General features: G+C 38.1%; 1 protein-coding gene across 4 annotated transcripts; it reads left to right on the top strand.

The window, feature by feature from the left end:
- Window positions 1-941: 941 nt before the first annotated feature.
- Window positions 942-25,531, top strand: myom2a (myomesin 2a). Of its 4 annotated transcripts, XM_053238336.1 has the most exons (38): window positions 942-1,100; window positions 4,377-4,484; window positions 5,886-5,978; window positions 6,639-6,774; window positions 7,014-7,168; window positions 7,506-7,598; window positions 9,663-9,751; window positions 9,854-9,895; window positions 10,860-11,024; window positions 11,160-11,321; window positions 12,082-12,223; window positions 12,347-12,540; window positions 12,895-12,951; window positions 14,096-14,223; window positions 14,620-14,803; window positions 15,084-15,101; window positions 16,134-16,308; window positions 16,406-16,527; window positions 17,145-17,332; window positions 18,348-18,474; window positions 19,338-19,516; window positions 20,455-20,569; window positions 20,712-20,871; window positions 20,976-21,082; window positions 21,183-21,227; window positions 21,331-21,467; window positions 21,668-21,812; window positions 21,895-21,954; window positions 22,144-22,211; window positions 22,429-22,542; window positions 22,655-22,742; window positions 22,836-22,874; window positions 23,303-23,408; window positions 23,628-23,791; window positions 23,974-24,010; window positions 24,117-24,139; window positions 24,341-24,396; window positions 24,562-25,531. In XM_053238336.1, the coding sequence occupies exons 2-38, from the start codon at window positions 4,387-4,389 to the stop codon at window positions 25,069-25,071; spliced, it is 4,521 nt and encodes a 1,506-aa protein (XP_053094311.1). In that variant the 5' UTR covers window positions 942-1,100; window positions 4,377-4,386; the 3' UTR covers window positions 25,072-25,531. The 4 variants fall into 4 exon arrangements, with proteins under 4 accessions (XP_053094311.1, XP_053094312.1, XP_053094314.1 ...); XM_053238337.1 differs by lacking the exon at window positions 15,084-15,101; XM_053238338.1 differs by lacking the exon at window positions 4,377-4,484 and having other exon boundaries at window positions 944-1,100.
- The last annotated feature ends 37 nt before the right edge of the window (window positions 25,532-25,568 follow it).

Raw genomic sequence — 25,568 nt, 5'->3', positions numbered from 1 at the left:
CCTAACAATGAGCTGAAACTCTTTCCTAAACTCTTGCCTTACTTTACATTATATAAATAACTGCAAAGGCACTACAAATGTGAATTGACTAATACAGTCAGCATCATTTCATGCTATTGTACCTGATGTATCTGTGATTCATTAAGAAGATTCATTTCCATGTATCCTCATAACTGATCGCCTCCCCTCGCACTGCAACTCCCTGGTTATTCACACTAACAAACAGCTCAGATGCTGAGAGGTTTCTATTTGAGCATTGCGATTAAATTACACTGGAAGAGTTACACAAAGAGGGTCAACTCTTTGTACGAGTCAATTAAAAGAGTCGGTTCAAAGAGCCGAATCGTTCGCCAGCTGAACATCACCAATAAGTGGTGAGGATACCAGGCACCGGTTCTGAAACTTCAGTCTTGGGTTAAAAATAGTAATTGGCAACTGGTGCAGGAGGGAGGGTGCATGAAAAGGACCCTAAAAAGGACTCCAGCCATGGCAAGACGTAGTTAAAAAAAAAAAAAAAAAAAAAAAGGCAGAAATTAAACAAAAAGGTTTATACAAGCAATTATGTGTAAGCTACATTCTGTTTGCTAGATGCTGTTAGAATGTAGCCTATAGCTACTAACCGTCATGTCAGCCTGATATCAATAAGTCAACAAAAACTAAGCTATTTTGGTCGAAAAGGTGGAAATATTTTCAGTATAACAGCTTACAATTTCGTTTTCTCATTCGCAAATTCTTTTCCAACCTGTATACCTGTGTGTCCACCAGTCTCTCTCTCTCTCTCTCTCTCTCACTCTCTCTCTCTCTCAGGCTAATATAAACCCCTAAGTGAACATCAGCCATCTTCCAGTGTTATCCCGTTCGCACACATCCCTCTCATCCTTTTGCTAACGGCTACTCAGAGGGCGAAATGAGTTTTGAAAATGGAGGTAAACGCTATATATAGTCTGAAGTGTCACCATACATGGGGTGGAAGAGAGAAGAGAGAAGCAAGGCTCTCTTCGTCTGAGAGAGGGACATTATTTTTGTTAGGGTCAGCAAGACTCTGCCAGAGCTCTCAGGCCGACCTGACGCTCACTTCCTGACCGTCCACTTCTCCAGGGGTGAGTCGACCTTTTTCCTTCTTTCTTCTTCTGATTCTGTCACTCTAAATACTTCATAAACCTCTCACACCTGTTCTGACATCTGTTTCAGTCAGGTTTCACGGTTAAAATAGTAGAATTAATAATGTTTTATCTCTAATATCAGTCTGTAATGTTTATGGTCACTAAATGTCTAGTTGTTAGTTACAAGCTTTAACATCCTTGTTTAAAATGTTTACTTTTCCATGAAGTTAGCTTACAACCTATTACTTAGTATTTTCCTATTAAAGGAATATTTTTGACCAAAAGTAAACACTGTTTTCCCACTTACACCAAATATAATCAGTCAGGAAAGAAAAGTTTGCTTGTTTAGCTTTACAATAAAGCTGCAAAGTAACTGAGGAAACTGTACAGCTATCAGTTTAGCACAGTGCAAGCTGTATACCTAACTTACACACACACACACACACACACACACACACACACCTCAGTATGCCAGTCTTACTGAAGTGGCCTCTGGCACTGTATAATACACACACACACACACACACACACCTCAGTATGCCAGTCTTACTGAAGTGGCCTCTGGCACTGTATAATACACACACACACACACACACACACCTCAGTATGCCAGTCTTACTGAAGTGGTCTCTGGCACTGTATGTGAAACACACACACAAACACACACACATACACCTCTCAGTATGCCAGTCTTACTGAAGTGGTCTCTGGCACTGTATACGACACACACACACAGTTATCTATAAAACAGATAAATATAACTTGTTTAGCTACAAACAATATTTGCAGCCAAGTCAGATAGTTTTGTTTAACTTTGTGACAGCATCTGAAGTAGGTAAGAGGTACAGCACAACCAAATTCATAATGTTAATGTTTATTTAGATTTAATATTAAAAATTAAAAAATTGAATATTTTTAATATTTTTTAATACTACACCATATGATGTTTTTTTGAGCCAGTCAGGTGTGTGGAGCAAACTTCAAAAACCAAGTACTTGGTTGGTTGTTTGACTACATCTCAGATAAGGAGAAAATTGTGCATATATATATATATATATATAGAGAGAGAGAGAGAGAGAGTGAGAGACAGAGAGAGAGAGAGAAACTTTGTTCTTAAGTTCTTTAACTTTGTAAGCATAGACTAAACCTTTGCTTATATCATATGACTTTTTTTTTTTTCAGCGCTGATTCTGAGATCAGAAAGTTAGCACTTTGTACAGAGGTGTTGTTTTCAGACTGCTGAGACGGTTGTTGTGTTTAATAGCGTGATGCAAAATGCAATCATGACCAAAGCAAAAGTGTTGGAAATCACCTTATTAATGCTCAGGGTGGTTTTCTTTTTCTCTGCTCTTTCTTTAGTGTGTAGATTACTGTAGAGGTGTGACAATATACTGATAAGGAAGTCTAAAATAAGGAATAAAACACAATGGAGCTTAAAGCAAAGGACTGTAACCACTCTGAAATTAATTACTTAAGCAATATCGCACGTGTAAGAGTGTGGTTCGCCACAGGCACGAGCCCGCGGGGCCTGTTTATAGAGCAGTTCTGTTTTATTCAACAGTTCTATAAACACAAATTTAATATCAAGTAAGTAACATTTCGGACAAAATATGGACAAATTTTTTGTTTATTTTTGCTCCGCTAGTGGAAATAGATCCCGAATAAGCTACACTCACTTTACAGCACATGAACTAGCTAACTAGCTCACACTGATTTGTACATTCCTGTTAAAGGTGCTTTTGGGGAAATTGGCTTCCCTTCTTCCTTTTCATCTTCATCTGACAAGCATTCATATTTTAAGTCAAAAGTTATATTTCTGAAAAGTATTGTTTGCTGTGTTCGCTGATGATGTTGCTAACTCTACTGTAGTAACGGTTTCAAACTAGGGCTTGGAATTTTACGTGGTGAACACAGACGAGCCGAGTGAAACATCCCAGTGTGGTTATAGGAAATATAGGCACTCTTAGAACTCCGCTCGACCAATCAGATTAGTGGACTAGAGCTAACTGTTGTGTAATTTCATATAATATCAAAAAGAACAACATGGCATACTTTTTATCTGTTTATAGTTACATTTAATTTTGTGGAACATCCATGAAACAAGTTAGTTCCTGTTATTACTTATGTTATAGCAGCTCTAAAAATCCACCCATTGTTTTCGCTCTCTTGAGCTTAGTAAAAAAAAAAAAAACACATGTTACTGAGTGGTACTGCTACAAACTGCTGAAGACTACAAAATGCTCCAAAAATGCTAAATAAAAGTCTCCTCACAGAAAGCTTCACCATATAAACAATTACAGACATTTTTTAGTGAGTTTATGTTAAGTGTCTGGCGTACGTGTCTGTGAATTAGCTATCATGCCTTGCAGCCAACATTATTGTCAGAGCCAATGTTAAAAAAAAAAAAAAACACCTTCTGACCAATCAGAATCGATAAATCAATGGTGTTGTGGTACAAATGTTTATATTGGACTGTTAGTGTTATGGCTAGTGAGGCTACGCACTATTTCCAAGTGTGACTCTTCCCATAAAAACATTTTTTACATAGTTTCGATAAACTACAGAAGGCTGCTCTGATCTAAGAAAATACATGAACAACATAATTTAATATCATGATATACTGGAAACTGTGATATTGGGCTGTACTAAGGATGGGCAATAGAACAATGTCATATCTATATCATGATGAGTATTTCCCGTATCGCTAGTACTTTTACAGCACGGACTGATTGATAATCACTGTGACTTGTAGTTGAGTGGATGTATTTTTATAAAATGTATTTTTAGGGAAATGCTATTTTCCTAGATGTATTTTTATAAAATGTATTTTTGTCCTTTCTGTTTCATGTTACAAACATTATTTTGGAGCCATTAAATAAAATTATAGTTGATGTTATAGTGTTTTGTTTGTTCCTTTTAAACATGGCCCTGCTGTTTTGCTAGGACAGTTTTAGCAAAATATCATCATATATATTTTGCCTTGTGAAAATGTCTTCAAGTATCGTGATATAATATTTTTGCTGTATGGTCATATTGCCATTCCATTACACCATTAACATTATTATAAATTTGAGTTGGAATAGTTTGAATAATGTTTTTGAAATAGAACAATTTCTGTAACTTGTAACAAGTATAACAATTTGTAGTAGGTTGTGTGCATGTGTCATGCCTGAACCGTGTACTGTTAGTATATCTTAACTGTACACCTTTAACAAAATGTATTGAGGTAATGTTCAGTAGCCTATGGTGTGAATGTTGGGTCTTTGTTTGAAGTTTTCCTGACATGCCTACGAGGGCCATGCCGTTTTATCAGAAAACACAGACACAGGTTGGACATCAGTATTCCAGCTCAAAGCATGTTGTCCAGCAGATCTCATCGAGGTATGGGAAATCATCTGGATTGGACTGACCGCTGCTGAGTGTGCGATTGTGCACACTTGCACCTAGATGGCTTAGTAGGCTTACAGCAGTGGCTTTAACTAATGCTGCTTCCCTTCGCACTCTTTTAAGAAGCCTACTGACTTGGCAAATGACCCTAGAGTTCCTGGTTCTTGATGAAAGAAAGATGCTGTGGAATATACAGTATAATGCTCTATGCTCTTGAAAAGTCTCTAAACTCCTTAAAATTAGTGAAAAGAATAATAATTAATTACAGCACTTACTGCTCCTAAGGTGTTTCCTAAAAGTTTCAGATCTGTCTTGACCAACTTTATGCCTAAGTCAATGGGCTGGCCTTGCAAAATGCATGTACATCACTTCCCAGGAAGAGAATAACAGAAGAACAGAATATTAAAATATATCAGAATAGAACGAATTTGTGATTTCTTAATATAAATGAAAATATAAATTGTAAACAATATTATATAATTATTAATTATGGCTCAATGTACACTATATGTCCAAAAGTTTGAGGACAGCAGACCATCACACCCATATGTGGTTCTTCCCCAAAGTGTTGTACCAATGTTGGAAGCACTCATTTGTCTATAATGTCTTTGTATGCTGTAGCATTAAAATAGCATTTCCCTAAAACTGAAAAGCTCAAACCTGTGTCATCATGACAATGTCCCTGTGCACAAAGTGAACTCCATGAAGACATGGTGTGTGAAGGTTGGAGTGGAAGAACTCGAGTGTCCTGCACAGAGCCCTGACCTCAACCCCACTGAACACCTTTGGGATGAACTGGAACACTGACTGAACCCCAGACCTCCTCACCAACATCAGTGCCTGATCTCACTAATGCTCTTGTGGCTGAATGAGCACAAATCCCACAATCAGGCTCCAAAATCTAGGGGAAAGCCTTCCCAGAAGAGTGGCAGCAAAGGGGGGACCAACTCCATGTTTGAAATAGGCACATATGGGTGTGATGCTCAGTGTCCACACACATTCAGCCATATAGAGTATATGTGCATTCAAAAGTATTACCATTTTAGGAAACCAAATTTCCTTTTGTAAATCTAAATCCTCAGACTAAAAAGGATTGAATTTGGGGTTTGGATATATAGGTTAACTGGTCATTTTTTTTGTGTCAAGGAGAGACATTATAGACTTCATATTCCAAGACAGAAGGCCTAGTGTCTTGTTGGGTTTGTAATCCCAACACCTGTTCAGGAATACATTACTGTCTATTACCAAAACAAAACAAACTTTGCTTCATAAGCACATAACGGCACAATGGCAATCATAATAAAAAGCTGCTTTAAAGACCTGCTTATAGCTGTTATTACATTGCGCTATAAAATGCGAATTTTCTACTGATTCTGTTCATTGGTATTTGGACAGGAAATCAAGCACTAAGTCAACGAAGAAGGAGCAGGTCGAGGCCACTGAGGTTATGGCGGAACCAGCCTATACGGTGCCAGCCTTCAGAGAGAGGTGAGACTGTCGGCAGATGTTGCCATTACTATTCAGGAGGCTATTTTAAGAAGCTAAGAGTGTCATAAAACACCTGAACCTGAACCAGTACCCACATTAACTGTAGGTATAAATGATATCCTGACTGCACTGTAACTTATTCTCTATATGAATGAATTTTCTCTCCGTGTGGTTGTACATTTTTCAACACTTACACAAATGTATCCAAGTGTTGTATATACTGTAGTATGTGTTCACTGTAAATACTGAATATATAAATACTGAATATATAATTTGTGTTCAGCTCTTGCACCTAGTCCCAACTAGTTCATTCACCCAATACTTTTGTTGTCCTGTATTGCTGATTCATATTATGTAGGGCATTGTCCAGTGGATGTATTTTCCTGTACTGTCCTGTGGATTTATTGTATTGTACCTCAGTATATCACTTATTGCCCTTGCCCTCTGTGTCTCTTTGCACTGTTACACTTTTACACTTTATGTGCTCCTGTATTGTTATATGATAGATCAAATTCTTGTAGAAACAATCATTTGTTCCTCTGCATTTGTGTATATGGATAAAATGACAGTAAAATGTACGATCTGTGAATCCAGCATCTACTGTTTATACCAGCTTACCAGCTGTGCATATATTTCAAAGTGTGTGTATTTGTGTTATAGGGAACCTGAAGGAATGGAGGAATATCAGCGTGTGTCCTCTCATCTTGAGAGAAATCTGACTACCCTGCAGGAAGAGCTGCACAGTATGAGGGTGGCCACTCATGAGCAAGTGGTGAATATTGAGATCACAAATGAAGTGAGTACCTTTCTGTCAGAATTTAAGGTTTATTATATTATATTATATTGCTAAAGAATGCACATATTGCAGTGATCAGAATTTTCAGGATGTACTGGCCATAGAATTAAGTGTCTTGTCTTTACCAGAGTAGCAGTTCTGTGTCTCTTAAAAACAACATTTTAATGGGAAATGTCCATCCAGGCTTTTCTTATATCAATGGCAGTCATTTTTATAGGCTGTTCATCCTTCTATCACAGATGAGAGCAATGAAATACATCAGGAAAGAGCTTCCCATTGAGATTCCTAAAGTCCCAGACTTCCTGCTGGGTCTGAGATCTCATACCGTGTGGGAGAAGACTCCAGTCAAGCTCTTCTGCACTGTCTCTGGCACCCCCACCCCCATTGTCCAATGGTTTGTACTTTATTATTAAGTACGGTTTCTTGAACAGGCAACACGTTTTTGTTTTTTTTTATTTCAACCGGGTTTTAGATTATTAGTAATAACAAAAAGCCACCTAGTGTCTTTCTAGATGTCTTTCTTCAGAAACTTTTAAAGATTCAATGTAGAAACCTACTACTGAGTTTCAGAAAATGCTTCCATTAGAACCCCTTTAGATAGTTAACCCTTGAGGAACACAATTCTAGTTATCCAATGTCAATAATTCTCTAACAAAAAAGTTATGCACTATTTTAAAATTAGCATGTACCATCCATGTGGTCCTCACTCAGACTGTCTTGTACATTTGCAGGTATAAGAATAATGTTCCCATTGACCGTCTGAGTGCTCCTGGAAAATACAGAATCGAAAAGAAATATGGAGTTCACAGTCTGATTATTAGCAGGTATGAACTTATCCCAACAATCATCTTGTCTTATCTTGTCTTATCAAATAAAAATATCTTAGATATAGTCAAATGTGTCTAGCATTTCCTGTTATAGGATTACATAAACCAAATATATATATATATATATATATATGTGTGTGTGTGTGTGTGTGTACTGATTTCAAGCTTAAAATTGACTTCTTCTATTGGCAGTTAATTTTGCTAATTTTAAGCATTTATTTCTCGAAAGAACCCTAACTATCTGCCAGTAGAATAAGAAAATTTAAAGCTTAAAATTAGTAAAAATGTTTAGAAATAGGTTTCTATTTAAAAACCATTCAAGAGCTTCAGAAACTCCAAAAGCCTGACTAATCAAAAGGCAATTACAAAAAATTTGGCAATCACATATGAAGAATTGAACCCAAGAAAAGACTGGACCTTCATTAAAAGCTATCAAAACTCTTTGCATAGCACTCTCACTCTGCTTTACCCGGAGAGAGTGAATGGCCTCCCTGTCACAGCGAAAGTTTCCTATTTGGTCTCAGATAGGACCTTCCCTCATCTACAAGACACCTCAGCTGTTCGTTCCTTACTGCTGAGCCGTGTGTCATTTAATGCCGGAATGCCTGACATCTGAGTCCCCTCCACTCCAAAGTTACAGTAGTGAGACTCTCTCTGCCCGTGTCACCAGTCAAACCAATGCTCTTTCAGTTTTAAAAAGCTATTTTTCTAAAGAGCTATTTGTCTCAGTCTTTTCAAAACAACAGAAGTGATTTGAAAATGGAGAAAGATTTGCCTGGTGATCAAGGAAACTGTTCGTTTTTGGTGCCGTGGCAGCTGAGAGACTTTAAAATAGGCAGCACAGACTGAAGGTCACATTTCTTCTTTCTATTCTCACACCCTGGCCTCTCCTTCAAGACTAGCACTGCATTTTTGAGATCTCTCTCCTAGTCCAGTGTGCTCTAGCTGTGGGAGATCATGTTCTGTACCGTGTTGTACCCTTGCACCTAGGCAACAGTACATGAACACTGTAGGAGATTAATTAAAAGACATATGGATAATGGAAAGAATTTCCAACTATTTGATTTTGTTCTTTGCAAGGTTGTTCAACAGAGGTGCTGTGTATTATCGGCTGCCTGTAGAACAAAATAAATAGACAGTTTGGCATTTTAGAGAATGTTATAGACTTTACACTGTGTTTTATTGCTGTGGATGGTCCCAGTGATTGCATTTCCCAAAAACAGTTTGTGGCTAAGTTTTTCCCTGTTTTCAGTGGATAATCTAACCTTGACATTTTTGGAAGAGTAATGATTTATAATCTCACTGTCCGGGGTCACCCAAAAAGGAGATGGGTTTCCTTATGACTCTAAATATAAATCTACATCTGGATTTCTGTGAAGCTGCTTTGTGACAATGTCTAGTTTTAATAGCGCTATACAGCGCGAGCCTTCGAGACCATCTGCACTTGTGAAGTCCAAAACCTGAATAGCTCCAGATTGCAGTGACCAACACGCATTAATCGTTATACGGTTACACAGCCAGGATGGTTAAAAAGAGCTCTTCAGTAGTAGAAATGGGGCGTTTTAGCCGACGTTGGAGCTCTGTTTGTGCTGCAGAGCTCATTATGGTTCAGTCAGTAGTCCCCAGCTCAGATGCTTTGTTTGTTCAATCTAAATCTTTGGGAGAATTTATAAATTGATTTATTTATTTTTAAGATATTGTGAACCTGTAGTACATTTTGTTTACAGTATTAAAGCTCTTTTTGTAGCAATTTTTGATTATGATTCAGAAATAAAAAAGGAGTCTTTTCAGTCATAATTTTTCTTCATTTAAATTTTGCTCAAAATATTCTGAGAATTTGAATTGAATTCAAATCGTAAAGCCAGGAGCGTGAATCAAATCAAATCATGACCAGAGTGTATCATTACACCCCTACTTAAGTATCTTACTAAATGTGTGACATTTATTGACTGACAATGAAAGCCTGAGTCTTTCATTCAATATTGGTCGATATATCCTATGTTAGACATTTGTTTATAAATTGTTGCCTCATTTAATTGGCATTCAACATTTTCCTTTTAGATGCACAACAGCCGATTCTGCTGTGTACAGCGCTGTAGCTACCAACTCCCAGGGAAAGGCCATCTCTAAGGCCACAGTCTGTGTGAGAAGTAAGATTTTCTCCCCTTTGCCCTTTTTAACCTCTTGTCCTTGTGTCACTTTTCTTGTGTCTGCATTTCTTTTGCCAACTGATTTGTTATTATTTCATGCAGGACCATCTGGGGCTGCAGAGAGCTCTTATCTACCAGGCCAAGGTGAGAGGCTCTGGCTAACACCCAGATTGGAAGAGCCTTCTTGAGATCATTAGCTACAAATAACATCCTCTGTCATCTTGTGTCCCATCATAAGGTCTAGATAAATCATGGAAAATATGCTTTGTTTACAGCTGATGCTAGGTTTTACTCTAACAGACACCAAGCCTAGTAAACATCTCATGGCTTGTCATCTATATTTATCCCCAACTTATTTAAATCAGGTCTTGATAGAAATGCATCGATACTGGTACTGGTTTTAGGTATCGGTCCGATACTGTGCTCATTTCTTGTACTTAAAAAAAAATGCTCCAATACCAACATTTGATATCACGTTATACAGTGTGAGGTAAGCCTAGTGTACATTGTTGCCGTAATGAACATGCCAAACTCTACACAGTTACCCAGTTAAAATATTTTTTTAAAAAGTCTCCACAACAAGCCCCGGATGTGTGTTGTTTTTTGTACATATGGGAAATGCACTTGCTTTAAAAAATGATCCTTCAACATAATGTTAAGTTATAAAAACTTTCCGTGTAATATATATGACAAAATTAACATGTGCGGTAAATGCAGCGGTGCAACAAGCATGTTGGCATAATAGCATTTACTTTTTATAAGCCACCCAATATGTACCCAATAGCTAGCAAATGAACTTTGGTACACATGGTGCATATAGTTTGTGGCAGTAAACAGGAGTAAGGCTGTACCCTGTACAATGTGTACTGCAATGCTTTTCCCAGAAATAAAAAAGCAGTGTTTTACTTATGCACAATAACATGCCTATAGCTAAGGACATGATTATTAACTAATGCTTATGACTAAAGATTTTTACAGTGACATCTTTTATCAGTGACATCTCTGGTGGCTACAGTTTTGCAGACCAACTGTGTTCAAGTTGTTTGCCCAGCACTGCACATGGTAAAGCTGGAATCTAACTTTGTATTTTATGTTTAATCCCCTGTAGCACCCTTGCCTTCTGATATCCAGCGTAGCAAGCTAGAAGTGACCCTGCTCGATAGTTTTGGAGTGACATTTGGCACAGAGAGCGAGTCATTGACTCTGGTGGCAAACATGGTGGTGGTGCCTGACCTTCCTAATCTGCCACCAGAGGTTATGTGGTATAGAGATGGTAAGTGGCTGGCTCTTTGTGCTGATTCATGTTTAACTTAATCAAATCTGTGTGTGTTTTTTTTTAAAGATAAATACCCTCAAATCTATAGTGACGGTCTGCCTCACCTAGCTGGGTGTGTCTGTGCACATCTAGATACTCTACTGACACCATCTAGATGGGCTGAGATGTATGTTGGTGGTGGGACTGCCAAGCTGACTCTTCCTCACCTGAACAAGGATGATGAGGGTCTCTATACTTTGCGCATCTGGACCAAGACTGGAACGACTGAGCACAGCGCCTACCTGTTTGTCAAGGGTTTGTTACAGACATGCACTTTTTAAGCATTATCATTCATGGCGTATATAGACGAATGAATGTAATGTATATATAGAAGATAAGCAAAACGTTTGAACAAATTTTGTAATTGTTTTTACTTTATTATATGTAAAACAGTCATTTTGTTGATTTGATTTCTAGGTAGCACTAGTAGCACTCGTATTTCAGACGGGAAGGGAGCATGTTATAATGTGAAGTCAGTCATTATTTTAGTAAATCATACAGCTACACAAGCATGATTTGAGGTGGGAGTTAATTAGTCATCAGAACCTTTTAAAGGAGCTGTTAATGCTTTAACTTGGCTCGAAATGCTTTAGCCTATTTCTGGGCAAGAAAAATGTAAACAGAAGCTTGAAACAAAGAAAATAAAAGATCCACTGAATGGTGATATAGAAGCACACAGTTTTTTGTAAAGTGTCTTTGAAATTAGAAGGTTATTATAGGTCTAGAAATACTTCTAACTTTATAAACAGCAACTGGGAAACTTGGGAAAGTCACAACCATTTATTTAGTATATTGCTAGCCTACCATCATTGTTAATTTCCAGTATGCTCTATTGTATCCCCATTAACTATATGTTTATGTATTTTTGGTAAAATTTCATGCATTGCTTCACTGAGTCCATGACCACTACATGAACCGTGAGAAACACGGTTATTTATACCTAATAATATCCTACTTATCAAAGATCATTTGAAGAAAATATTTTTTCTATATTTTTTTTTCTATTTGTGTACAGATGCTAAGCCTTCAGTAGCTGGAGCCCCAGGAGCTCCAATGGACGTCACAGTCTCTGATGCCAATAAGGATTATGTCCTCGTCTCCTGGAAGCCTCCCAACGTCACTAATGAGCCACACATCACTGGTTACTTTGTGGACAGGTAGGCACATTGTGTTTTCTCTGATGGCAAGTTACTATAAGATACTGCTATTAGTATGATTTGTAAAAAAAAAAAAAAAAAAAAAAATTTTTTTTTTATGGCATTTCCTTCCATCCTCACTAGACGCAAGTCTGGAACTAAGGACTGGGTCCAGTGCAACAGCACCCCTGTTGCAGTGTGTAAGCTTCCTGTGCATGGGCTCACTGAGGGGGATTCCTATCACTTCAGGGTCCGGGCTGTGAACAGCGCAGGCATCAGCCTGCCCTCCAGGATGTCCTCTGGAGTGACCGCTGCTGATGTGGAAAGTGACGTGGAAGGTAGGGCATGACTTACTCGCAGGGTTTTGATCTGCCCACAATCAAATCAGTGTGTTAGGGAAGGACTGGAGCAAAGGAGTGTGTGGCCTGCAGACATAAAGTCCATGACTCCAGTTTCCAACAGAATTGTCTCTGATTAACAGAGGTACGACTGGTTGGTATACAACAAATCCTCATTTGACGATGGGTTAAAAACACACAATTGCATTTTACATTTACGTGTCGCACAATACTATCACACTATAAGCTGTATTATATTTGTGTTTATGTGATTAAATTCAAATATATAGAAATTAGACTCCTGGACAGATGAAACTATGGAAATATTACAAGTTATCTTTACTGTCACAACAGTGATTAAAATCGAGGGGAAGTATGATATTGCAATTCGACAGGAGGAGCTGCAAGGAGGTACCTTATGATATGCTAGTGAAATCAACTAACTAATTTCAAACGAACACTAATGTAATATTTTTTATACCATAAAAAACACTAATATTGTAACGTTTAATCTTTTTCATTGACTGAACTGCATGCACATCCATCCATACTGAGTCCACTGTATCACGTTGTTTTGAATAAGTCATCTTAACATAGAAAATCTCATCCATACAGGATAAAGAGCAGTCAGTACCTATTGTAACTATGACTTTAATCACTGAAGATCAGTGGTAAAAATTCTATATTCTTTTATTAATCCCACTTTACGTAAAGTAATTAATTTGACACCATGATGATGAAATACATTCTTACTGTCAAGTTCACATACAATATGGTGTTAAAATTGCATGTGCTATTTCACTGAGTCCATGACCACCATATGAACCACTAGAGATAAGGTTATTTATACCTGATAATATCCTGTTTATCAAAGAAGCATTTGAAGAAACTATGTTTTTTTATTTTTTATTTTTTATCAAACCTTTTTCTATTAATCTTATTGCCTTTGATTAATAGACTTGATCAGTCTACTGTGTTACAGTAGTTCTTTTTCATATATCAGTAGGTTTTGGCTGGTCTGATGGTTTTGCAGTAAGAACTTAAATTATTTCAATTCACTGATTCACAATTAATTATTAATTTAAAAACTAAACCTCAGATTTAACTGTGATTAACATTCCCCTTAAGTCGTATGTCAACTCACAGAAAATTTCAACCTCACATGAAATGCTTTCCTAAAATTGCGTGCGATCATCTAGCTAATATCTTTGGTGAACTTTAGATTTTTAAATGTCAGTTTGTGACAAGGTAAATGCTTGGTGGCTTTTGCTTTAATTACCTAATTAGTAAAATCTATTTATGATATTTTGAATACCTTTGTATTCATTTAAATGACACAAATAAGGTGATGTATGCAACAGTGCCTAAAATCTCTAGCTCTTCTTTACTTCACTTCACACTTTTATACATACATTTAACTGTTTTTTTTCCCAATACAATTGGGTAGTAATCTAAACCAAATATTTACCTTGTCCAATAAGAATCATTGCAAAAAAATGTAGTAAAATGTATGAAGTTATATTTCCAAATCAGTCCCTGATCTGTTCTTATTTAGTGTATGTTACGTTGCCGGAGCCCCCGACAGACGTGCATGCTACTGAAATAAATCAAACATATATTGTTCTGAGCTGGAAGCCGCCTATTCCCCGAGGACGGGCAACTGTGTGGTACCTCATTGAGAAGGTGTGTGTGTGTATATGTGTGTGGCTATTTAGATTTTCCGTCTGTTATAAATGGGGTATGTAAATGAATTAGCTGAACTTGATTCCCATAAAGCACTAATCAGCGACTCCAAGCAGTGTTCTAACGCAAAGAGCCTCAATAGGCTACTTCTTTCAACTCATTAATAAATAATATGATCCTAGTATTATGCTTTGAGTAAATGAACAAATATTTGGCTTCACAAGGAACTTAGAGCTGTTCTATGTATATTCATTTTTGGTGTAAATGAGTCAGCAGTTATTACATATTAATAGCATACTAGTTTCTTAGCCTTATAAACCACCGAAACAGCCTGCAGGAATCATTTTCTTTCCTGACCTGCTCTTTGCCCTGGCTGACTTTGTACTTGTCCCTCAGTCGGTGGGTGACAGTAACTTGTGGCAGAGAGTCAACACGGGCGTACAAATCCGCTCCCCACGTTGCCCTCTTTACGATCTGGAGGACAAGAACGCATACCGTTTCCGTGTTATCACAGTCAACAAGTACGGCCTGAGCGAGCCATCAGAGCCCTCAGCTCTCATCCAGAAGGCAGATCCTTATGGTAAGCTGCTTCTCCTTAATCAAAAACCCCCGTCCTGACTAGACATAATAAACTTTTGAAATTAAAGTAAATTTAAGGGGGGAGAAGGCTGTAATATTTGGAGGGTTTATCCTGTACTCTTGCAACATGACCGTGATGTACAAATTATCCAGGTGAAAAACCCAGCCATGGTTAAACTATTTTCTTTGATATTCTAACCACTGCAAGTCTTTCAGATGACATTTCTTTAAGATAGTTCAAAAGCTTCTTTGATAAACTTGTCTAATGACATATTTTTCAGGCTGCATTCCAAACATTGGTATGTATGAATCACTACGTTTTCGTTTCGAATATATAATCACCACATATTTGTTTGGTTGTGAAGAGGACCGACGCTCACTATAGTTGTATTATGACTATAACCATGTAGCCATGTCACCCCCAGCTAAAGCCGGTTTTACACTGTATGATGTTTGGGCTGATTGTAATGTCACAGATGAAAATCACACATCGTTAGTTTGGTCGTGAGTTGAGATTGGCAGTCTTAGAACTTGCTTAGACGTGACATGCTCATCTGCAGCTGATTAAGCTCCACTGCAACAGCCGACGACAAAGTTGTGTCAGTGCCAGAAGTTTTTTATTAAAATCTCAGAGTGTGACCACTGCTAATACGCACATCTAAAAGCTACCCATAGGAGAATGGCATAGGATTGCGCAAAACTCATGGGACAGCTACAAATACTAAAGTGGCAAACGCAAAATATGCTAATGAACAGAAACAATAGGCTTATTACCTAAAGCTCACTCTGAAGAATGTTTCTGTTCATGCGACCATATTTCTGGTTCTGCTGATTGATGATGTAATTTTATCACATGTTTATCGTTAGAATTTGGACAAGATGGTTTTTTGGGATCATCTTGTACAGTGTCACATGCAATCTTCTTAAAAACCTCTAAAATCGCACAGTCTAAAACTGGCTTAAATTGTCCTCTTGTATGATGCTGCTTCACACAAACACAAAGCATGTCAGTCTTTTACAATTTGAGAACATCACACAAATATTCAGTCACAATATCACAGCCACCTCTAAAGGCTTCTGCAGTCACCCTGTGAAAAGATTTGCCTTATAATATTGCGTTGCATTTCAGTATGTCTAATATCACTGTTTTCTTTGGAAAGAATGAAAGTCAAGTAACATGGGACAAATTAGAACACAAATGATCAAGTCATCTTCCCAGACATCCCAATATCAAAGCAAATGTTTATTTAACATTACTTTGCTCTGGGGTTTTTTGTTCATAATTTTGTTTGTATTTTTCTCATTTTTTGCATTTATTTGTTTTTTTGCAGGAGTTCCCTCAGCTCCGGGTCAGGTCATCACTTCTAGAAACACCAAAACGTCTGCCTTTGTGCAGTGGGATCCCCCCAAACAGGGCAAAAACCTCATGGGCTATTATGTGGATTGCTCTGTGATTGGCTCCAAGGTCTGGACCCCCTGCAATCACAGGCCCTACAAGCACACCAGGTAATATTTTTAAACACACACAGATTTGTTTTTTCTGACACGTCTTGCTTCTTTAATAGATGAAGGGTAAACTAAGCTTAAATATGTATCTGGACAGGTTTGTGGTCCATGGCCTGACTCCTGGCGATACGTATATATTCCGTGTCCAGGCAGTGAATGCCTATGGTCTGAGTGAAGAGTCTCAGGAGTCCGCTCCACTCTTCATTGATGCTGCACTCGGTACGAATGTAGCTAGATTTCTTTGGATCATATTCTACTTTTATCTTAACAAGTAAAGCAAATGTTGTCATGTGGAATATTGGATTATTTGTGTCAGTTTGATATTTATATACTGTATGTATGTATTGACACAGATTTCTGCTTAAATATAATTTAAAAAAATAGAGTACTACTCTCAACACAAACTATGCTATTGTTTGTAATTATTTTAATGGGGATAAGAGATGAATTAGAGATAAATTCTTCTGTTGTTTCACACAGAGAGAGGAGTGGATTATGGTATGTGAGTTTTATATGCTTTCCTCAACAGCACAACTAAACTCACTTGCCACTACTTTGTTCATTTTTTTCTTTACCCTTTAATAACCCCACTTTCCTACTTTTTAATTCTTATCTACAGTCTGTCCACTGGCATAATTCACACACAGTTTAAGATGTGGATGTGAATCAAATCAGTGCTTGGTCCATGAATGCTATCTAAGCACAGAAATAAGACTGTATAATTGAATTAAAACTGTATAATTAAGCACATAGTTCTGGTTCAGGTTGTGATCCAGCAGTCCAGTCACGAAACAGATGTGCGTCCCATTGCTTAACTAGGTTTCGGTGCTTTTCAGCTGTTCCCTCTGCCCCGTACGGCATCACTCTGCTCAGCTGTGACGGAACCTCCATGACCCTGGCCTGGAAACGCCCTAAACACACAGGTGGAAGCAGGATCACGTCCTACTACCTGGACAAACGTGAAGCAGACTCCGTGTTGTGGAAGGAGGTCAGCTCAAGACCTGCCACTAGCAGGGTATATAAGGTAAGGAGTTCTTACATATATAAACTGTATTCACACATTCAGAGCTATATTTTTGGGATCTTAAGGCAAGCACAAAAATAAGACAGGGTTGATGCATACTGTGTGGAAGATGTAGGCTTAATCAAAGATCATTTTCATTGTGTGGTTAGCTAATATCCAGTCAAATCAATTCCTCTTAGTCCTTAATCACAATTTAAGCACAGTTACAATTTTGTAGCTTTACAAATGGTTAGTTTAGATTTCAGATGGTTACTTTATCTTCATGCCTTTGTGGCGGTTCAGCTCATGTGAGCTACTCTAGGACAAAGTTTTGCATTGGCTTATATCATACTGTATATACTCTATTATAGTTTTATATTATGAGATCAATTCTGGAGAGTTTGGAACTTACATAGTTGTACAAATTCGGTTGATTCTATTCATTATGTTGTTTGTTCGTATTTATTCCAGATAACATAAGTAAGTTGGGTGAGGGCAAGGGCGGCTGACCAAAGCATCATCGAGTGTAGTCATTAAAAATGAGTGCAAGGTGCCGTGACTCGCAAGTAAAGTGTAGATTAAAGGTAGCTCAGTGCTCACAGAACTGATATGCTCTCACATATGACAGTTTTTCTGCACACTCGCTTCACCGCTCCACACTTGCTCAAATACTGTTGTATGTGTGCAGTTCATGGCACCTTGCCCGCTCAGGTCGTTGTAGGAACATGCTGCAGTTCCTCCTCTTGATATTTTCACTGCTTTGCTTTGATTGCCATCATTAATCGTGAAATACGGCTAGATCGCTGTCATTTCCTGTTGCTTGTTCATTAGTGCAACAACATACACAAGGCTTATGTGACAAAGTATAGCCATGGTATCGGATGTCGGTATCAAAGCTTTTTTTTTTTTTTTTTTTTTGAGAAGTATGAGAAAATAAGCATGGCATAGGACCGATATCTAATACCTGTCTGCAATACACCAATACACTGTGTGTGATGCATCTCTGTGAAGACACTTTTGTTGACTCTATACACAGGTGGAGAATCTGACCGCTGGAATCTTCTATGAGTTTAAGGTACAAGCTGGCAATATGGCTGGTGTCGGTCTGCCATCTGAGCCCAGCGTTCCATTTGCCTGTGAGGCCTGGACCATGCCTGAGCCTGGTGAGTATCTGTGGCTTATCCAGTCAGAATATGGACAGACGTATCCGCATTGACAGTAATATATTTAAGACTGGTAATAATAGTACAGTAATGGTAAAGTACTAAAGTAATAAAGCAACACAATGATTTGAAGATTTGTAGTTATCATCGGTGATGAGGAAAAGCATGTGTAGCATCCTCAGCAGTACGCTGCTTAGAGAACACAGCAGACCCGAAGTAAGAGTGCACATGAGCTATTTATTTGCTCATGCCCTTGGCATGGAAGTCAGTCAGCAACATAAACATAATTTTTCAAAACAAGTAATGATACAGCTTCCCAGCTCACTTCTGCTCTGCTCTGTCTTTGCTCTGTTTATAGCCACACACATGCTCAAGGCAGTTCCCAGGGAGAGAGGAAAATAGAGAAAAAGACAACTCGTTTGATAACAGGGCTCGGGTGTGCCATGTTAGTCATTACCCCTCCATCTCATCCCCAAACACCTCCTTCCCAGCGCAGCCCCACTCTAAAACATGTCCCCACCTGCTACAGCATGTTATAATCATCATTTCTTGCTTTAAGCTCATAGAAACAAGCAAAGGCACAAAAGAAAAAAAAAAAAGGAAAAGTCATTCCTGAATAAGACTCACCCTGAATGTCATCCACGTTGCTTCTGATTGCTCTAAAAATTCTAGACATGCATCCATGGCTTCAAGTCAGAAAAAGAAAAAGGGTGCATTTTGACAAAATTTCTTTCTTTTTTAACCGTGGCTTTAAGTAAAGTTAGCATTATCATAAAAATGTTATTACTTTAGAATATGCGGTACCTATTAGAACAGGTTAGTTCCCTCTTTAAGTGTGTCCTTACACTGATTCACACCTTCAGGCCCTGCATATGACATCAGTTTCTGGGAGGTGCGGGATGATTCGCTCCTGGTGCAGTGGAAGGCTCCAGTGTACACTGGGGCCAGTCTCATCACAGGTTACTTTTTGGAAATGGCCAAGAAGGGATCCCTTGATTTTGTCGCAGTGAATGCTGAGGCTGTGAACCATTGTTACTTGAAGGTAATGGACGACTTTCTCAACGCCTGCATTCTGAGCCATATGCTGAGTTGAGTTAAGTGCACATAGTAAGGAGTTTATAGATTGCAGACTTCAGAATGTTATTTTACCCTGAAATTCATGTTTTGGGCATTTTAGATATGCACAATACTATATGAAAATAAATACTTATGAAATAAATAATTGTGTGAATTTTTCAGAATTTTGCTGCAACTCCCTTCAGCAGCCACAGTTTTCTACCCATCCCTAAACTTCACATTTTCTGCATTGTCATCATAGCTCTTGGGAGTCAGCATTTTTATTTGGACTTATTTTGGTTGGCCTGCTTCTCTGTTATTATTAGGATCTGATATATAATAGTGCGGTATCCAAGTGCTGTTTTATGGGCTGGCAGCCAGTTAACGTGGGTGGATTCCAGCTTGCTGGATTGAGACAAACTTGCAAAGATGACAAATTAGCATGACTCATGGTTCATCAACCTCAATATGTTCCCAGTATACGTATTTAGGCTATTATTATGCTTATTTAAACCTTGCATTATTCTCCCTTGTATGTTATTTGTGTTCTTAAAGGCAAGGTTTAAAGGTAGTGCTTTATGCACAAGTGAAACATTCATGCATAGGTAAGCACTAATCAGGAAAAATCTGGCAACCTCAGATGGTGAAGTTCACACAGGTAATTTGAAAATCGAGTTCACACAGGTAATTTGAAAATAAAAATCTGAAAATGCAGATACATGCCCACTTTAGCAAAAACGTTCCCCTGGTATTATTCAACAACTCTAAATACAGTTCTATATTTGTAACTAAATTTTGGTGGATATGAAGCTGTTCATGAAACATATTTTGATTTTTTTTTTTGGGTGGGGGTGGGAGGTATAGACATTACTATTTCCTAAAAAGTGAAGCTTTCTATTTATGTGGTTACATTTTGTCATGTAGGTGACTGGTCTGGAGACAGGAGCTTCATATGTGTTTAAAGTGTATGCAGTGAATGCCTTGGGTAAAGGAAAGGCCTCAGATGTGTCTGAGGCTGTGTGTGTTAAAGCTCTGCCAGGTAACTGTGTCTTTATATTGTTTTAAAGCAAATTCAGTCATTATATTTTTAGCTTTTCTAAAGATCAAGATGAAGTGTGTCATAATTCAGATACATGCCAGTGAATGAAATATAATTATTGTCTTCTACAACTTTTTCTAAGGTACAAAGGAGATTGTATGTGGTGTGGATGAGGAGACTGGAGATGTTTTCTTGTCCTTTGAGGCTTGTGAGACATCTGAGCTCTCCAACTTTATTTGGTCAAAGTCCTACAAAGAAATCAGTGAATCCAAGAGAGTTACTGCCTCAACTGTCGGAAGAATGTGTGTTGCCCTACACTGTGGATGCTGAAATGCATCATAGCTATATTAAACATCCAGGTCTTCAAAAAATACTGGCATTAACTGTGTAACTGTATTGCCTACAGCTCCAGGCTGACGTTTGTAAACCCTGACAAGGAAGATCTGGGTCTCTACTCTGTGGCTGTGACTGATACAGACGGAGTGTCCTCTAGTTACACCCTCAAGGAGGAGGGTATGTGACAGAGGTCCAAGTTAATGTTTTTCTGAGGACTTTGTTTCCATTTCAGATTTCTAAAATGTCATCTAAAGCAGATTTATTCTCTCCTTTTTAGAACTCCAAAAAATGCTTGAGCTCAGCTACAACATCAGAAATCCAAGTTAGTACAAAGATCTGTTGTATTAGTTTTTTCACTTAGAGCACCTAGTTTGTACACACAAATGTTTGTTTCACTTGTATCAACATTTTCTTCTGGATTTTAGTTGTTCCCCTGAAGACAGAGCTGAACTACGAAGTTCTTGAGAAGGGTCATGTGCGTTTCTGGCTGCAAGCCAAGAAGCTGTCCTCTGCTGCGTCCTACAGGTTCATCGTTAATGATAAGGAGATCACTAGTGCTGAGGTAGAGAGCACTCTGAGGTGCATGAGCTCCTCACGTGTGTCTTTCTCTATAGCTGAGTGTTACTTCAAAAGAACAAAGCAAATATTCACCACATAAAATTGTAATAATCAAGTGTTTGATCAATATTCAAGGATACTGTTAAGTGCCTTCTCAAATGTCTTATGTTTTAAGTGCTATTGTGTGTGTTTGTGTGAGATTAGGGTCAAAAGATTAGCCACAATGCTTCCACTGGAGTTATTCAGATGGTAATTGAGCACTTCACCAGGGCCAATGAGGGCACATATACCCTTCAGATCAGTGATGGAAAAGCCAAGAACCAAAGCTCCCTGGTGCTTGTGGGAGATGGTGAGACATCACATTGTCCAGCTACGATTGAATTCTTGGTCTAGTCAGTTTAAGTGAGTGACTGTGATTTATTTGGTTTCAGTCTTCAAGGCTGCACTGAAGGAGGCTGAATTTCAGAGAAAAGAACACCACAGGAAACAAGGTTATAAATGATGCATACAGTAAATATATCCACTATGCAGTTTATTGCCATGTACCATAAGAAATACAAAGTAGCGTAATAGTGGATAGATGTGGATAACGTTCCTGTTGAGTGGAACTTGATGCAGCGTATTTTCACCTTGCATATGGTCTATAGACAATGAATCTCTTTTTTACTTCTCTTACTCAGGTCCTCATTTCTCAGAGTACCTGTCTTTCCATGTGGATGATGACTGCACTGTTAAGCTTGTATGCAAGGTAAATCTTATCTGACTTTCAGCAGAGGACCACTGTATGTACCTACGTAATATAGCAAACAAACATAATAGCTGTAAAAGATCTGTTTTTATATGAATAGTATTTGAAGCCTGTACATGGTGGCATAAATATATCCAATGACAGTCATCACTGTCTTGCATACTTTGCTGAACCAGAGGACTCGCATCACAAAGACTTTTTTGTGATTGTGTTATAGTTGGCCAATGTAAGGAAAGACACCACGTTTACCTGGTTTAAAGAAGATGAAGAAATCACTCTTGATGTCGCACCCAATCCAATGACTGGATCCTGTGCTCTTCCTATTCCCTTGGTAACGAACTCAACTCTTTCCTGGATGCTATCTATCTATCTATCCATCCATCCATCCATCCTTTTTAATGTTTTAGCCTAAAGATTGAACATAACTTTTATCCATTTCACAGTTTTCCAGAAAAGACCAGGGCATTTACAAAGCTGTTCTGAGTGATGATCGTGGAAAGGATACTTCTGTTTATGACATTTCTGGCCAAGGTGATGCTTTTACATATGTTAGACATTTTCAGTTTCTTATCATTTTCTGTCATATTTCAATGGATAATCTAATCACCTTTTTTTTCCATGTAGTATTTGAGGATATCATCAATGCCATTGCCCACATTGCTGGTACGCTGACTGCATTCGAAAGCTTTTACTCACACATCTGTACTAATCCTGAAGGAAGAATTTTAGAACCAAGCCTTTATCCTATTAATTTTTAATTAATTTTATTTCATTTACTTTTAATTTACTTGCATTAAGCTGGTATTGTAATGCATGTAATTGTGTGGGAATTTTTGGTTTTTTGTTTTTACAAATCCATATGTGGAGCTAGACAACATTAGTTTTGTGTAAATATAACTTCAAAGCCATTGAGGATGTTTTGTGACAAAAAGGAAAATTGCTATCAGTATCACTATGCCGCTGCACAGATCACTTTCTGGCCACATGCAATGCACAAGTTGCTCACTGAATGAGCATGAGTATGGAGAATTAGAATATACTCAAGTATATACCTGGATCTGTCTTCTAAATATGGTTCATGGTTGTTGCAGGCTCTTCTGCCTCTGATCTGATGTTGCAGTGCACACCAGAGGGCATCAGACTGCAGTGCTATATGAAATACTATACAGAGGAAATGAAGACCAGCTGGTTCCACAAGTACTCACTTTTTCTGTTAATCTGTCAGTTTACTAGGATTCTCAGTACATGTTCATGCCTGCAGTGAAATCAGTGTATGTTTTCTTAAAGGATTTAATGGCCAAATTAAATTGCATTGAGCAAGTGAATAACTGTTATTAATAAGAGCTATCACTGTTGATGCCTGAATTTTCTGATTGTAGTGTTGAGTTTTAGGGAAACCCTTGTTTTGGGTTTTAGGGAAAGTAAAATCGCCTCTTCAGAGAAGATGAGGATCGGAGGCACATCTGAAATGGCCTGGATGCAGATTTGTGAGCCTACTGATAGGGAGAAGGGCCATTACACCATTGAGATTCACGATGGCAAAACTGCCCACACCCGTTCCTTTGACCTCTCTGGACAAGGCAAGTCACGCATTAGAATTTACTTACTTTAAGTGACTATTTATGCCTATATTGTCTTGATTTTCATTTCCTCAGTATAATATGTTGTTGTGGTATTTGGCTATCTATTATTTTGTTCATTTGCCTTATTATTACATAAAAGATTTATTGTTTATCAATGTCTTTTTTTCTTATCAAAACAGCATACAATGATGCCTATGCTGAATTCCAAAGACTCAAGTAAGTGAAATAGTCATACGCAGCAATAACATACATTTTTACTGTTATTTGTCTAATCAATATTTACCTACCTGTTTTTGCTAATGAGTTGTGTTTCTCTTTACAGGGCCGCAGCATTTGCAGAGAAAAGTGAGCACAACTCAGAGTGACAAAACTATTATTATGTAGTAGTTGTACTGTATTGTACAGTTTGTTTCTCACAATATTTTTAATTTATTAAAAATAATATTTCACATTTTTAATAATATAATGATTAAAGCAGTTTTGACACTGTGAGTAATGTATGTAGCTGAATGCATATGCCAAAATATCTTATCTTATTCTCTGTAGACCGTGGCAGAGTACTGGGTGGACTGCCAGACGTTGTCACCATTATGGAGCATAAGGTAATATTTAATTGGCCTGTACGTTATTCAGTAAAACTAATCCCAGGCTTAAAGGATAATATCACTTTGCATTTCATCATTTGCATTCCTAATAAAGTTTGAAGTAAATAAAAAATGTCACATGCAGCCCTCACCATATATCTTTGTGGCCTCTCAACTTTTCAGACCCTGAGTTTGACATGTACAGTATGGGGTGAGCCCAAGCCCGAGGTCACCTGGTTCAAGAACGAACAGGAAGTTGTGTCTGACGACCACAACCAGATCTCTTTCGAGAGTGGCAAGTTTGCAAGCCTCACCATTAAAACCGTTACGGTGGATGATTCGGGCAAGTACAGCATCAACGTGCGGAACAAGTATGGCGGTGAGTTTGTGGAGATCACCGTCAGTGTGTACAAACAGGGTGAGGAGATCCCTGAACCCAAGTTGGGACAGATGGCAAAACCCACCATAGCACCTAAGTCCCCTGCACCACCCTCCTCAAAGCCCCAGACTCCTGCACCATCCGTGAAGAGCCCAACCCCTACCCCACCCCCGTCTATTAAATCCCCAACCCCAACTCCACCTCAATCCGTAAAGTCCCCTACCCCAGCTCCCAAATCCCCCACCCCACCTAGGAGTGCCAAGTCCCCTACTCCACCCAGATTCATGAGGTCCCCAACGCCCACCAAGAAGTAAGCAAAAGGCTGTTACTGCCAGTGGATGATTTAGATGTTGATACTGCAAAAGGAATAGTGCTTGATAATATTTGAAAAATTGACCACAGAAGTAGTTCATGAATCACTAACTTATTGGCCAAAATAAAAGAGTATTGACAAAAAGTTAACCTTGTTAGTTTGCCATTTTCATAGAGGTGGCTTATAAATCAGTATAGTCTTTGTTCTATGTGCATGAGACCTTTCAAAAATGGGCTTGTGTAGATTTTATTAGATCAAACTAGAACTCAAGTATCAGACTCAAGGAAGTCAAGGAAGTGTTGAAATGTGTCATTTAATCCAAAAAGATTATGATTATAAAGATACTGAAGTTGAAACCACTGAAAACAGCCACCATCTTTGTGAATGGCATCACCATGAAACTCTCATTCTGTAGCTCTGTAATGCTTTGTTTTGGCAATAAAAACAGTGATCAACTTCCATCTGTTGCATTTCCAGTTATTTTGCTATTGCTGTTTA

This window comes from Pangasianodon hypophthalmus, chromosome 11 (assembly GCF_027358585.1).
Source record: "Pangasianodon hypophthalmus isolate fPanHyp1 chromosome 11, fPanHyp1.pri, whole genome shotgun sequence".
Lineage (NCBI taxonomy): Eukaryota > Metazoa > Chordata > Actinopteri > Siluriformes > Pangasiidae > Pangasianodon > Pangasianodon hypophthalmus.
The sequence above is the reverse complement of the archived record's forward strand: the minus strand, read 5'-3'. Positions and strand labels throughout refer to the sequence as shown.

Bases quoted from the DNA above. Each gene is read 5' to 3' on its own strand.
- myom2a (XM_053238336.1), top strand. From the start codon at position 4,387: ATGCCTACGAGGGCCATGCCGTTTTATCAGAAAACACAGACACAGGTT. The intron at 21,813-21,894 runs GTGAGACATCAC...ATTTGGTTTCAG, and splicing joins CCTGGTGCTTGTGGGAGATG to TCTTCAAGGCTGCACTGAAG. The intron at 23,792-23,973 runs GCAAGTCACGCA...TTATCAAAACAG, and splicing joins CTTTGACCTCTCTGGACAAG to CATACAATGATGCCTATGCT.